The sequence below is a fragment of the Vanellus vanellus genome, assembly GCF_965231255.1.
Source record: "Vanellus vanellus genome assembly, chromosome: 1".
NCBI lineage: Eukaryota > Metazoa > Chordata > Aves > Charadriiformes > Charadriidae > Vanellus > Vanellus vanellus.
The window spans coordinates 118,136,521-118,151,763 of record NC_138905.1 but is presented as its reverse complement, the minus strand read 5'-3'; the positions used below and the strand labels follow the sequence as shown (position 1 = coordinate 118,151,763).

The 15,243-nt window shown below is 39.0% G+C and overlaps 1 protein-coding gene across 1 annotated transcript in view; it reads left to right on the top strand.

Moving 5' to 3' along the window:
• Positions 1 to 15,243, top strand: part of URB1 (URB1 ribosome biogenesis homolog) — a 56,565-nt gene that overhangs the window by 1,472 nt on the left and 39,850 nt on the right. Inside the window, exons 3-11 of the mRNA XM_082485535.1 lie at positions 683 to 834; positions 3,651 to 3,783; positions 5,918 to 6,014; positions 7,416 to 7,501; positions 9,446 to 9,571; positions 11,372 to 11,502; positions 12,627 to 12,822; positions 14,140 to 14,277; positions 14,666 to 14,839. Of these exons, the coding sequence (XP_082341661.1) occupies positions 683 to 834; positions 3,651 to 3,783; positions 5,918 to 6,014; positions 7,416 to 7,501; positions 9,446 to 9,571; positions 11,372 to 11,502; positions 12,627 to 12,822; positions 14,140 to 14,277; positions 14,666 to 14,839 (1,233 nt within the window). The remainder of the gene's footprint in view (positions 1 to 682; positions 835 to 3,650; positions 3,784 to 5,917; positions 6,015 to 7,415; positions 7,502 to 9,445; positions 9,572 to 11,371; positions 11,503 to 12,626; positions 12,823 to 14,139; positions 14,278 to 14,665; positions 14,840 to 15,243) is intronic.

The following is a 15,243-nucleotide window of genomic DNA, read 5'->3' as shown; positions in this document are numbered from 1 at the left end:
ACTGTCCCAATGCTGTGTGGGCTCTGGACTCATCTAGGAGTTATTTGCAAGACTGGAGCAGCTCAGATGGTTTTCTTCAGCATGTTTCATCGTGCACTTACTAGCAGGTGTCTCTTAAAGCATTGGTTCATTAGCCGCAGACCTTGGCCTGCAGCTTGACAAGGGCCTTCAAGGTCCATCAGCCTGTGCTGAGGTTTGCACTGTAGTTGGTGTTTGCATCCCCAGAAGTGGCTGTTGTGCATATGGAGGTGAATCGTTCATGTAGGTCTCAATTCACGTGTGAAGGGACCCTTTTTTACGTTCAGTTTTATTTATCCAGGCCTTCAGTCAGCATGTTGGCTTGGGCTTCCAGTGGAGGTTGTCCCTCCCTACTACTGAATTTCTTGAGTTTAGTAACGGAAAAAAAGAGGAGTTGGCTGACCTCCTGTTGTTCTCTAGTCTTTGATATAGTATTTGTATAGGGGATTCCTTGAAAATTTGCACTCTCAGAACTAATCCTTTAGAAGAAGCAGCATTAATTTGGGAGAGAATTTGGAATTTAACTTCCACTTCATATGTGGGAGCTTTCCTCTTGTGGTGGGGTTACTCTTTCTTTTAACAGTGTTCATTACTCTTGCTCAGCTAATAATTTTAAGCCATACCTGATATTGTCAGATATTAACATGTCTCTATTATCTTACAGATGTTATTAATCTTTCAAGCTCTAGAGGCCATTTTACTGAGGACAGCCAGTGACCTCTCCCATTTTTCTGTTGTGGGAATGAACATAGTCAAAAAATTGATCCATTCCTACATGAGATTGGTCTATGCTGCTTTGTATTCTGAAAATCACAGGTAAGTCTTCTCTACACTGTTGTGGAGATCTCTTTCAGTTGCTCTGAATTGATCCCGAGGGGCAGTCTGGGTCTTGCACATGTATACAAGACTTTGCAAAGTTCAGTGTGACATACTGCTAATAATACACCTTTATTTAATGATACTGTTCCACATTTCATAAAATAATTGCATAAAATAATTGTGGAGTCTTTGCAAGGTGGAAGCTCTTTGCAAGGTGGAAGCTCTGATATAACACACTCTAATGCTATATGATACTTTCCTGAAGCTGTAGCTTTCATCAGTTCTGCCTCTCCTAGTGAGAGGTAAAGTGGATGGTATCTTGAGTCCTGTTATTTTAATGCTACTTGGTTTGTGAAGTGAAACGTACTGCATGGAACAGGGAGGAACAAGCTTTCTTGTAGTTCACAGAGGCTGAGCAGTCTGTTTTGTGATGGCAAAAAGAGCTGCTCATGTTTTATTTCACTGTATTTTTTGTAGTCAGATTTCCACATTTATAATAGATTTTTTTCTTTCAGACTGCCTTTTCCTGCCTGTTAAATCTAAGGCCATTTTAGGCTGATTAAAGCACTCATGTATTATCTAGTCCAGTCTAAACCATTTCTTCATGCTCTGTGGACAGGGTGAGAGAAGTTCCAAGTGCCAGAGACATTTTAATACAAACCTGGGAGGAAGAGAAGGGAGAGAAAAAAATAGAGACTGTAAATGACTTGTCCAAGGCCGATGGCTTGTCTTTCGGTCTGTCGTGGTTTAGGCCAAATCGGCTACTAGGGATCTGGAGGACCCCAGATGGGACTGACAGATTCTCCCCTCTACCCCTCTTCAAAGAGAGAGGCAGAGGAGGGAAAAAGGGACATATGAGTTTAGAAGGAACTAAACTACTTTAATGAAATATTAATAATAAAATAAAAAGAAATAATGAAGTATATACAAAACTGTATCAAGCTCCCGAGATGACAGTCACAACACTGGCTGGCCCTGGGGTGGTCCCAGGCTGGACTCAGTGATGGACGGGAACTGGATTCTGGATCTGCATTCAGGATTGGGATCACAGGCAGATGAACGGAGTCCTCCTCAGACGTCGGCCATTGAAAGGAGAGAGCTGACCCTTTGATCCCTCCGCTTTTATACTGAGCATGAGGCAGATGGGATGGAATACCCTGTTGGTCAGTTTTGGGTCACCTGTCCTGTCCGCTCCTCCCTGCAGGTGGGACCCCACTATGCTTTTCTGCTTCTGACCCTCCAACGGGGCAAATAACAAAGTTGGTTGGCCTTGGCTGTTATAGCAATAAATATAAGCATGAGCCTCTCTGCATACCATGCCTGGGCATCAGCTGTAAACAATTGGTCTTACCACTCTGAGAGAGTGAACACTGTCTGCACAATATGCAGTTAATTTCAGTAGTTAGAAGAGGCCCAGCTAAGAAGTAAAGTTACTGAACAAAATTGGTTCTGTTTTACCTCAAACCAGGACAGTCTTTGGAGAGGCCAAAATTAGAAAAGCATTTTCTGCTTTCAGGTTCGTGGACATAACCATGCTTCCTGCACCACTCAGCTGATTTTACTGTACATAGAATCCCAAATACAGATGGATAGGTATATTGTAAATAAACTTTGAAACTATACAAGATCTACACTTCTTGTTAGCCTTTAAAGATTACAGCTTTTGGAGAAGTCATTCTAGAACCTGCATAGAGGAGGCTGTGGATATCTGATGGTATTCTGATGGTGTATGCTCTGCTTTTTCAGTGCTACCTCTTTGATGTGCAAAGGAATTTTATTGTGGTGGTATGTCTAGATGGGATCTCTGCTTTAATCACATGGCTTTCTTACAGATTGTCCATGAATGAAACGTGATGGACAGATTCCCAAACCCTTAATGGGCAGTGGATATTCAGATGATGGAGGTCTGCAGACTTGTATCCGATGGCCCTGTCATGTTCCCATTGAAATAAATGACAGACTCCCACGAATTTAGGAGTTCTTAATTTTTGGCATTTTATTCCTTTTATCCTACTTTATAAAGTGAATATCCAGCCTCTCTTTGCTACTTAATTTTTGCGAAGAATATAAATAGGCATTCCTTTCTTCTTTCTCCCCTCTTTCCCAGTTGCCATTATCACTGCCTAAAATAATGGGTTTAATTGTTTTAACTTATGTTCCATTTTCTCAGGCAAATTTTCCCAGTGATCAGTGAGCAAGAATCAAAACTGAGTGTAGATCTTGGGATTTACTTCATGACAAGACCATGCTGCATACTTAAACTGAAGAAAAGCTCTGTCATTCAGCTAAAACACAAAAAATGCAGTCTTAACTTTGGCCTACGCTCTGTGTGTCCTTAACTTCAGCATCAGCTATGACTCCTATGGACCTGCTTGTGGCAGTAAAGCGCATAAGCGTTTGCATGATAAGGAGGTCTGTCCAAGAAATGTGCTTGTAGAAATAGGCTGTTCACAAAGAAGATCGAAGTTCTTTGTGAATAAGGGAATGATCTGTGTTTGGCCTAAATCTATAGTGTGATGGTAATTAAAATGTTTGGTTACATATTCAACTAAAGCTCCCATCAACTGCAGTGAGAGCTTTACATGATTGGGGATACTTTCCTAACGGCTATCTTGATGGCTTGTGTTGGGACTGGCTCAGAACTGCGTCATGCCTGAAACTTCTGAAGGCTTGGGTGGATGTTGGAGGTGGAGTGGGATAATTTCTTTTACAGGAAAAAGGTCTGTCTTTAAAATTTAATCTCTTGATTTGGTGGTTTGTATAACTGTCATCCTGGAAATAACCTGCAGGTTTTCCTCTGCCTTTTGTTTTAGGCTGAGCCGAGTGTGCCTTACCCTGTTATCAGCAATGGTGGCTCAGGGCCCAGATTCAGCAAGGGATGTGTATAGCCATTTTGATTTCAATAATAAGTTTCTGCCTGGATTATTGAAAAAAAGATGTAAAAAGGTAAATTAAGCTGCTGTGTGCCATGAAATGCTGCACCATCGCTCCATCAGTTTTCCTCTGCCAAGTATTTAAAACTAAGCTGTTGCCAAAGTCTCTTTGCTGTATTTTCATCTGCAAGAACTTAACTCTTTCTTCCTGTCCTGTGTCAGGCTGACATGCTTCTTGATTGTTTCTAATTGGCAGCAGAACTGATCTGTGGGGCAAGAGCTTTCCATCTACTTATATAGGAAATCCCCAGGGGATGTTTCTGAGTATTTGCGATAGTGGGAGAGCTGGCCTGCTTACTTCATTTTCCATCCCATGCTGGTCTTTCTCATCTTGTCGGGTGCAGACCTCCTCAGGATAACCTTATTTTTACACTGCTTTGTAGAATTTGCTGCAAAACTTAAAAGCGCCTTGTCTGTTTCTAATAAGCTGTGGTGAAATATAAATGTATAGTTTCTGTGGGCTACACTTCTAGTGTCTAAAATGGAGTGAAAATGACGGTAAACTTCTGAAAACTATTCAGTGATGTGTTTGGGAAGAGCTCATTCTTTTTTCAAAGGCGTGGATTGCAGTTTGGCCCACTGAGATAAACGGAGGTTTTTCAGTTGTAGAAATGGAGGGAGGATTTTGCCCAGTACTAGTACAGTCAGAATAATTACACTTGAAAGTATAACCAGGTTTAAACAATCCCTTGGCAGGAATCCTTAAGGAGGATATGGAAGTGAGTAGAAAAAGTCACTCCTCTTTTTCCCAATGGAACTATTTCTTGTTTCCTCTCCATTTGCTAAAAATAATCAGGGTTAACCTGAACCAGTGTTTCAGAACAAGACTATTTATATTTCATTCCAAATATAAGTGTATAATAAATCCAGTACTATTTTCAATGCTGATAGATTGTTTCTAGTTTTTTAAGGATGACTTGCAGAACTTGTACGTTTGTGTTGGGTTTGTGCCATCTGTGGTGACAAATGACACTGTAAAAGGTGGTGTCGGGGAGAAAGGTGTGTGTTTGTATTTTGCCTTCTGCTTGATTGCTTTATATATAAACAATTTCGGGAATGTCAGTCTTCGTGGGTTTTGACCTTACTGCAGAAGTTATCTTTAGGTGTGCCTCCACCCCTTAAATCAAAATACTTGGACGTAGGTAGTCTTTTGACCACGAGCTTACTAGATATGCAAGTAAGGTAAAGGAAAAAAGTTTCCAGAAACGAATTGAAGATCTTACTCTTGCTCAGCTGTCAGTGAAATTGTTATGTCACAACTGGCTATCAGAGGTGATTTTTTTAATACAAAAATATCAGGCCCAAAGCTTACAGCAAAATCTCATTTCTTTCACTTTATTTCTTTCAACCTTTCATGAATCACTTCTGCCTTCTGTTTAACCTAGTCAGTATCTTCTTTCAGGAATTTTTACTGTCCAAAATTAAGTTTCATGTAAGTTTCAAAAAATTACAAGTCATGTTCATATCCTATGATGCTTTCTAGGCAAAGCTTTCATTACTTCCACTGTGCCTGAATCTGTAGTTTTACAAGATATTAGCCTCTTTTTTAAGAGCTTGTTGAATTTTTTTAGCCAGTCTTAGTTGCATGACCCAGATAGCTGCGTGAGCAGCTATATTAGCTGAGGGATGGGAGTAATGCACTGCAGCTCAGAAGTGGCAATGAGCAGCAGGGGTCCCTGAGACTAGCACTGCTCTGGAAGCCTGTATAGTAAGAAATTGTAGCAGCACTACTGCCATTACCATCCTTGGGTATTTTTGTGGATTCACCAGTGTATCAAGTAGTGCAGAAGTACGGATGTTCAGTGATGTGTGCACAAGGGTATGGCATGAAACATTTTATTCTTTTTTATTTACAGCCTATCTCCTATCTTGAGAATTGAAAAGTATGTGAACTAGGACAACTTCCTTTTTGATGGTGACTTTAACAGACTTTGATCTGCTTAACACAAGAAGCACAAAAAGTTTTTCAAATGAATATACTGTGGATGTATTGCATATAAATATATGTGTCTGGCTATATGCAACATGTTTATAGAGGTTGTTTAATTTACCTGTTTATAGTACTTATAACGATAATCAATTGTTGCAGTATTAATTTTGCAGTTGTGTACAATCTGTATGCTAACAGTGCCTTTTGTCTTTTCTAGGGGAGAACTGATGTCCGTATGGCTTATATTCAGTTTGCTCTCTCCTTTTTAATTGCTGGTGACAATGCAATCTTGATACAGGTGCTGGAATTAAAAGGTACTTCATAATTGCTTGGGGTTTTTTGTTGTTTTTTTTTTTTTTAAGGCAGAGTCTTTTATAGGTGATGAGAAATATGAGCTAATTCAAAACATGAACCAGTTAAACAGCACTAAAAAGATACAAAATACGTATTTTTAATCTTAGCTGAACAGCTTTAAACTTCTTCAGTATTCTAGTGAGTGCCTCTTCTGCTTGTGGATAATGTTTGCAAAAACTGCAAAAATAGGAAGCCCTTGGTGGCACAGATGTAAAAAAAGTAAATATAACTTTGAGGCCATAGATTCAATAAACAGAAAAAAACTTCATGGCCTCCAGCCTTGCTCGTAACACAGTAATAGTGGATACGTTGCATTAAAAAATATTTTTAAAGTGTTAAAGACTGTGCATACTTTAGTATCCTTTCTGTTCTCATGCAGGACAACTGTTGTGTACTCCATTAGACTGGTTTTTGTCAATGATTCAGAAGGCCAATGTAATGTGCTTTGCATCCTTTGTGGAGGCATTCCACAGGAGTGCAGTCCAGGAGTATGTTACATCCATGTCTCTTAGAGAAGGGAGTCAAACATGACTGACAAAAAAGAGGATCCAGAAAGTTGAATCTTACAAACACTTGATTAATACTTGATCCCTTATGTGCTGAAGATAATGTAAAACTTCTGTTGACGTTAGTGGTTTGAAATCTACTGATGATATTTCTCAAGTTGTGAATGATGACCCTTGGTAAGCCTATGAAAGAATTCAGAAAGGATCTAGAAATACTTTTTTTTTTAAGAGTAAGTCATCATTACTTCTGTTGTTCATGCTACCCTGGAGGCTGCTGATTTCCTTTAATTGCTTGCAGTTGTTCAGTTCTTTTAGAACAGGGAGTGGCAGTGCACAAACCTAGACCCAGTCAGCGCAGCTGGCTTTCATTCCCCTGTAAGATACTGAAGTTCTGTGTAAACTGAAGTTCTTTAATTTTGGGATGCACAGGTGAGCCAAAAAGTGATGCATGTGGTTGAAGATGTAACCTCCAAACATTTGAGAATCACTCAGTGAAACAATTGTGAGTCCTTCAATGGAAAGGATAGGCATTTACTCAAGTTTAAATACTGCATAGCACATTAGGGCATAAAATATATTTGAAGTTGACAGATGCTGTTGCAATAACTGTTAATAACCAAGTTGGCAAATTAGCTAGTTACGATGAGAGTCGGTTTGGCAGCATTACTTGTTCATCACTTTAGTTACAGACAGATTATCCTTCTGAACTCTGATTGCAGCCATTTGGTTCATCCTTAAATATAACACCAAGGTGAATAATATAATATTGAAGAGAAATGGGTATGAATTCCCCGAAGCATTTTAGTGTGAAAATAGCTTTCACATTTTCATTTAACATTTGAAATGTCTTCTTAGATTTCATTCCAGATATTCTTCGCTCTGAAATAAAGGAAGACAAAGTTTCTACTGTCAATCTCCTGCTTTCCACACTGAGAACTAAGGTATGGTATACCCTTGAAACTGTGTTGTCTCTTGTTTTCTATTTTCTTTGCTGCTGGAACAGTTTTGCAGTAATTTCTCATAAAATGTACAGCTCTTTAAGATGTTGGCACTGTGCTGCTGCTGCAAGTTTGTCAGTGTGTCCATTACTGATAATATTGAAGGTTGATAGCTTCGCTGTATTACAATTTCGGGACTGAAGCTTTTTATGCTTTTCTAATGCCCTCTTTTAAAGGAAGTCATTGCATAGCTTGTACTTGGATGCTAATTTCAGCTCATCTTTAGTGTGTGGTGTCCAACTGATTCCCATTGTTTCATGGGTTGCAATTGCACAAGTGTCAAGCCTGAAGGTCAAAAGAACTAGAGTCATTGTGTCCAGTGACCGTGACAGTAAGATTGGTCCTTCGATTAATGTGTCTAATGCTGAAATGGGGAGGTCAGCTAGATTTGACTAGCTTTGTTAGCTCTGAACTAGGTAATGCTGTACAATCTTCTTTCCAGGAGAAAAAGGATTTTGTGTGTTTTTAGTATGGGGACTGTGCCATGAAATGGGTTTCTACAAGCTGTCTGGTTGCAGTTGAAGGGTGTGGGGTACTGTTTCCCAACCAGTCTTGGCAGGGCTCTGTTGAGGTCCTGTGGTCCTGGTTAGTTGGTCTTTGGACTTGCTTGCTGTTAATATGGCAAAATTTCTGCTGCAGGAGATAAATTCAGTCACAGGTATTTCTTGGTGGGGTAGAGGAAAAGGTAAGTTTTATGATAAAATTTTCTTCCCAAAATGAGAGAAGTTTTTGTGAAAAAGGAAGGGTGCATACCACCTGCTGTCAGAAAGTACTGTTGGAGAGGTAAGTCTGCTCCTCTTTGAAGTTGTTCTTTTTGATTCTTTCATAGCAGACAAATAACCTCTTGATATAGCAGGGTTGAGACAGAAAACTTCAAAGCAGGAATTGCTGAAAGGTGTGAGAGTTGGTTTAGTCTTGACTGCCTTTCCTGTGCTCTGTTGTTCCTTAGCTTCTGAGTACGATAGTGACTCTTTCACTGTGATGCACCAGTTTATTGCTGCTGTGGGTACAGCAAGTGCACCAGAGTTTTATTTTATTTCTATAAAAATGTTTTTTAAAATGTTTATAGTTCCAGTATCTATGATTTTTGAATCTCTGTTTTGAATTAATGTAGCAATGTTGCACAAGCTGTTGTATGACCAGTTGAGAGAATGAAGAAAGTATAGTTTCAAATTTAGAGTGTAACCATAAGAGCCTGCCTCAGACTCAGGCTTTTCACAACTGACAATTTAAATTCAAAAGTATTCTTTCATTTTTCTATTGCAATAACCTTGGAAGAAGAAGGAGAAGGAGAAAAAAGCTAGCATTTAAATGTAAAATAAACCTCCTTGAAGCTTTGTTTTCTAAACAAAGATTTTCCCATGTGGGAATCATACATTATGTACTGTTACGTTATTGGTGAGACCTAATACACTGTATGACTCTTTAGTTTAGCAAGGAAAATTAGAACTAAAAAAATGAGTACTGCAGAAAACAGTAGGAGAACTTTTTAGAATTTCCTCCACTGTGTTTTCCCTCTCATTCAAACTTTATTTGTAGTGGGTTCTACCATCTCTCCAGCAGGTTTCCATGATCCTAGTCTGTGGCTGTGCTACTCTAAATTAATGTTCTGTGCTTTTTAGTTGAACTTGAAAGTCTACCCTGCTCACCACATGCAGTGTTTGCAGAAGTTGGTGTAGAGCCGTATGGCTTCAACCATGTCAAGATGGGAGCAGGAGCGTGTGAAAGAAGCATTAACAGGACAGGCAGAACCTTATGTCTGCTGGACTGAGGAGAGTGAGCTGTGTACTAGAAGAATGAAGTGTGTTGCTAATTTGCCATTATTTTGTGATAATTTTCCATAAATAGAAGAGTTGTCTGTTCAATTTTTTTTTTTGTTGTTTTCAGGTGGTTCAAAATAAAAGTATCACCAAAACCCAGAAGGTGCGCTTTTTTACTGCAGAGGTGTTGATTCACATCGCTTCACTTTACCGGTGGAATGGGATTACTGATGTCAGCCCTGGGGATTTAAAGGTCTGGTAACTTATTTCTTTGTAACTCCTAGTCCTTATCCTGCTTCTTCCTCCATGCCCTCTCCTGCAGCCCACAGGTTTTGAAATAGCTTCCAGTTACTCTAGCCTTGTTGAGTTCAAGAAGAGGGATCTGCTGAGGCTACTTAAAAAGAAACCCTGACTTTCTGCTGCTTCTCACCGCTCGAGAAGGAGGGTTTATTCCCCCTCCCTGATTACCAGAACTGCAGTGCAGATCTGTTAACCAGGGAGAAATGAGGCTTTTGGGTGTGAGTACTGTATTCCATTGCCTAGACACATTTGTGTCTCTATAGGAGGATATATCTGAAGCAGTGTTCTTACTGCATGCTTCATATCCATCCTACACACTGATCTGATATCAGAGCTAAAGTCCCAGGATGGTTGCCAGACTTAGCTTGCATTGTCTGAGAGGCTGGCTGGATTTTTGAGTGCTGAGCTGTTATTGATTCTACTGGTCCATGAAATCACATTCCTAAATTCATAGATGAGGCAAGGACTAGGGCTGCAACTGGTGTGTGTGTGTTAGTACTGCAGATGTTTTGTCATCTTTTCTTCATAAATAACTTACGTTTTTGCTTTTTTATTTTTCTTAATCATGTAGTCTCTGTTTACCCCCCTTTCACTGTGGGAATATCTAAGGCATGGCTATAAACCCAGTGCAAAATAGTAGAAAAAATTCTATGCTTCCACTGGGTTTTGGCTACAGACTTTTCATTTTTGTATTGATTACTGCTTGATCTTTAGAAGTCAAACTGTTCTTCTTCAAAACTTCTAACACTGAACAACTGCCTTCTTATCCTTCCTCTACTGGATGTTTATGCCTATGCCATTCTAATCCCGATGTGTTGTAAGCGCTTTTTGGAGGAGATCTGTTTCTAGTAGGTGTCTGCTTGGAGCTATGCATATACATGACCCTATTCATAAACATGCATTTTGGTTTTGAATAATTTTAAATTCTTACAATTCTGTGCGGTCCTTGTGAGTCATACGCTTTGTGATTTCCCAACCACAATTTTCAAGCGACTTCTCATTTGCAGGGATCTTAAGTTGTGCTGGATGTAAGAGGTTAATGGAATCTGGGTTCACTTTTTAAAGTTTTTGCTTGACGTGGATATTTAGTCACTTCTTCCATTTTTGTATGGTGACTGTAATGGCATTGATGCTCCACATTTCCCTGAAGCATTGGCATATGCAGTGTGTTAGCTATCTATCTTTCTTACCCTGTATTAAAGTTCCATCTTCTCCCAAATTGGCCCAAAAAACATACACGTGCTTGTTTCGCGTGCTTTATGCTGAATGTTTCAGTGATATTTTTTTTTTTAATTTTTTTTGGTCTTTCTGAACTTTCTCATAGTGAGCCTGGTCTGCAAGGTTGAACGTTGGTTATTTCAGATTAAATATTAGGTCCTTGACTTCACAATCCCAGGCTGGCCTTGCCCAATTTATGGAAGTTTTCTATCACTTCTTTTCTTTAGCTTGACTTTTCTCTGTCTTCTTCTGTCTGACTTCTTTGCAAAAAGCCCTAACTCAGTAATGGCCTGCAGATAACAGACATGTACCTAAGTTTGGGAGGTTTGCTTTCCTTGAAACAAAAAATATTGTAATATTTGATGTGTTTAGTACAGAAACTGAAATTTGTCTTGTTAATCTGAACAAAAGCCAAACTATCTTTTAGCATTTCTGTATAAAAGGAGCTTCATAAAATTCAGAGAAGAGTGACACTGATGTAAGATTTTCTTATGTGATAACAAAAATCAGATGCCTTTTTTACACCTTTTTATAGGTGACTCAAGGTTCTGAAGAGGTTGGAAAGATGATGGTACGGGAAATTGTTCATAATTTCTTAATGGATGTCTGCTGCTCTCTGAAACACGGCATAACTTTCTATGATCCAAGTCTCGGAACTTCTGGCAAGTAAGTTGTGAGATAGCTGAGATTGTATGTGTGCTTTATGCACATAGAGAGGCCACACTAGTTATCTTTTCTGCCCTTCCAGGCTTTTGCCATAACTTAACTGAATTCTGTTTCTGTCTCTCTTTCTGTGAGGCAGAAGAAATAAATTGGGGGTTTTGTTGTGTGGTTTGTTTTTTTTTTTAAGCTTCCCAATATCAAACTGTTGGATCTCCTTATATCTCTGTGTTCTAGTGTAGAGTCCTCTGCCCTATTCATAGGGGCTTAGGCAATGGTTATGTTTCTCTGAGCCGTCTCCATGAATACCAAGTCCCTTACTGCAAGGTGTGGTTTTTAGACCATAGTTTTTTTTTTTATGTGAGAATAAAGCATCAAAGCTGCACTGTTAACCAGAGGGTGGTGAAATATCTAGTCTAATTTACATTTTGTAGAACTGGACGTGGTTTATCCCAGATTTAGGCAAAACACTGGCGTTGATATCAGTAGTGCCAGAATTTGGCCTGCAACACCTGGAAGCACCTATTTGTCCTACTGTTTCTTTTTCCTAACTAGTTAAAATACACGTGCACTAAGGTTATGACTGATAGAGAAAATAAGTGAGATTCTTGTAATTCCATGGAGGGGTTCTCATAGGGTGAGTTTATGCTTCATGACATTAGCTGGGCAAGAAAGGTACTAGATTGTAGTAGCAAGTGCTGGTACTGAGTGGTGCTAGAGCAGGTTGTTGCTTGCTTTGAGCAAAATTTTAACTGGTATTCATTTGGCATCTGTGATATTCTCACTTTGTTTAGGGAGAAAACTTAAAAAAGAACTGAATGACCCAGAAAATACTTCCAAGTTGAATATTAAGTTTTAATTCTACACTTCTAGCTTTGTGAAGTTTGTTTAGAATATTTCTGAAACATTGTGGTTTTAATTAAAATTAATTACTGTTTGTCATGCAGAAAACCTGGGGGTAGATTCAGTTCTTACTTTTCTGAGTGTAAACTCAGAAATTATGCCAGCAGTGTGAAAGGTCTTGCCTTGAATTTACCCCAGCAACAGTTACAGGAGTTGCAGAGTTAGCACTGTGTGTAAAGTATTGAAACAGGGATTTCTTTTTTAAACTATTTTTTTGTCTTCAATAGGGGAGGAAATGTGGTGCTTCTGCGCTTTCTGCTTGGTTTAAAAACTGCAACAGAAGATGACATGGTTGCTGATCTCGTGGTGAATATCCTTAAAGTATGCCCAGATTTATTGAATAGATACTTTAAGGAGACCCAGTATTCCTTTGTTCCTAGACTGAAGTCAGCTTGGATGGACAATCTGAAGTTACTCAGAAAGGTAAGAGTATGAATGACGCATACCACATCTCCACAGAAAAATGCAATCCCAATACTCTTTTTTTTTCTTTTCCAAAAGTTGAAGTTGTTTTTGTTAAACAGTAGTGCAGACTTATGCAAAATTGTAATAGGAAAGATGATAAAGTCAAATGTTCCTGACCTACAGAAAAGTGACCAAGCCAGGGAACTTGGTAGGAGATTGGTAAGCCTGCCTTTGATTGCTTTTATTACAGATGTATATTTTAATGCCATTCCAATGTAAAAGTCATTTCAATTTGGGTACGGTGCAGTAAAGAGCTCAGCCAGCCTGTGGTGTGGCCATGTTAGGTATAAACTAACTCTGAATTAATGAATTTAGCTGAGGTCTTCCTCAGGAAGGATCCTCCTAAAGCAACAAGATTTCATTGATTTCAGAGTAACTGAGCTGGGAATCAGGGAGTGGGTGTTTGTTTTTGTTTTGTTTCAGAAGCAGCTGTTCTGTATCAGAGGAAACTCACATGTCTGAAGATGTATTGTGTTCACAGCTGTAAATGCACAGTGCTTTAGAGTTTATTAAAATCTCTAAAAAGCAGGCAGGCACAATATTTCATAAATAATGATTTTAAAAACAAACTAGTCCAGCACTGGGGAAGTTAGGGGGCTGAGTTTTAAGTGAGGTAAACAGGAAGAACTTAATGGTTCTGAAATAACACTGTCAATTACTGTAGGTATGTTACAAAAGAAGCAGCAGGATGCTGTTAAATATTGAAGATGGTAAATGAAGAGGAGAAAATGGCATCCTGTTTTCGGTGGGTGCTGAGGAAAATGAGCCATGGCTCAGAGCCACAGTTGCTTTAAAAAGTGTGGACATAGAGTGAGTTGGAAGGTCATTTGGTAAAAAGCCACACTTGGAGCAGGAGGCTGTATAAACATTTAACTGAACCGAGAAAGAAGGAATTGGCATAAGAAGCGGTGAGAAACATCATGTTGATGATAAATTTTTTTGAGATGTAGCAACATTGAAGCTCTGCAAGAAAAACCTTTTGTCCTTTTTGAGTGTTCCTCTGACTCTTTTCTTTAGCTTAAAATGGGCAAGTAGGATCTGTAGTCTGTTTGTTGAAAAGAGGTGGCCTTTAGCAAGGACGCAGGTCACATACAGATGTTCCATTTAGTTGAATAGAAGTCTGGGGGATGCTCTGTAGCATTTCTGCATAAAAATTGGTATTTAGTGCTGTCATTACTTTTGACAAGTGAAAACCCTTCTGTGAAATGCTCCCCCAAAGAACCTATTCTCTCCAGGACTATATCAATGTTGATTAAATTGTTATTTTTATTTCAGATCTATGAGGCTCAACCAGAGATTTCCAATTCTTTTAAGACTTCAGAGTTTATTCCTCTTACCAGGTTGCTTTCTATGGTGATGGTAACAACAGTCCCTGCAGTGTGTAATAAAATAATGTTCACCCAAGGACTAAATGTAAGAGCAGTCTATATATTTCAGTGGGTTTTTCTGAGTTAATACCGTTTGATTGATGTGTGTGATCATCCAAGAAGTTTCTTAAGTTGGTTAATTACATAGGTTTTATATTTTCTTTCCCAGCATAAAGCTGTCTTAGGGAAGAACTGGAAAATTAATTAAAACGCATTGATACTGTTTCCAAGAGCTATTCACAAGCACCGATGCTGCTAATGCTCACTAGTGGTTTAGGTTGGGAATCTGAAAACCTACAGATTCTTCCCTGCAAACCAAGGTTTAGGAAGTAATTAATTCGTTAACAAATTTTAACATATATTCAGAGTACAGGTTATGTGGAAAGCATAAGAGGAAGCACTGAAATGTCATTAATTCAACTTCCTTCTTTTAGTTACCCAGCACAGTAGTAAAGCACAGCATACTGTCACTTGTATCAATGGTACTGAGAAGAGCCTTGAAGAATATTGAGTACTGTTTGAATGATGAAACTTGGCAAAAGTCAGAAATCTACACACTGTCAATGATGCAGGAATTCGTACAGCTATACAGAGAAGCCATCAGCAAGGTACAAAGTAAAAAGAAAATCGGGGTCTAACAAAAGTCATTTTGCAGCAGATAACTACTCCTGTGCACTTTCTCCCCAAGAGGTTGTGGCCTGTGAGCCAGGAGATAGTATCTCTGGGCAGGGGGAGGGGAATGCTGGGGGTTAAAAGGTGTTAATAACTGGTGTGGTAATAGATTACATTTACTAACAAAGCTGTCTGATGGAAATGCAAATAAAATTTTGTTATGAGACAGATTCGTAACATTGGCAGCTACTGTGCTGCAAGTGAATTTCAAGAGCAGGCTCAGAAGCAAATTCTCCTGGTTCAAGGAAATTGTAGCCAGCAGAGTTCATTCAGAGTTAGAAGTTACTAGCTAGACAAGGTAGCACTTGGGTTGAAAATATACCACGAGGATAAAGAACCA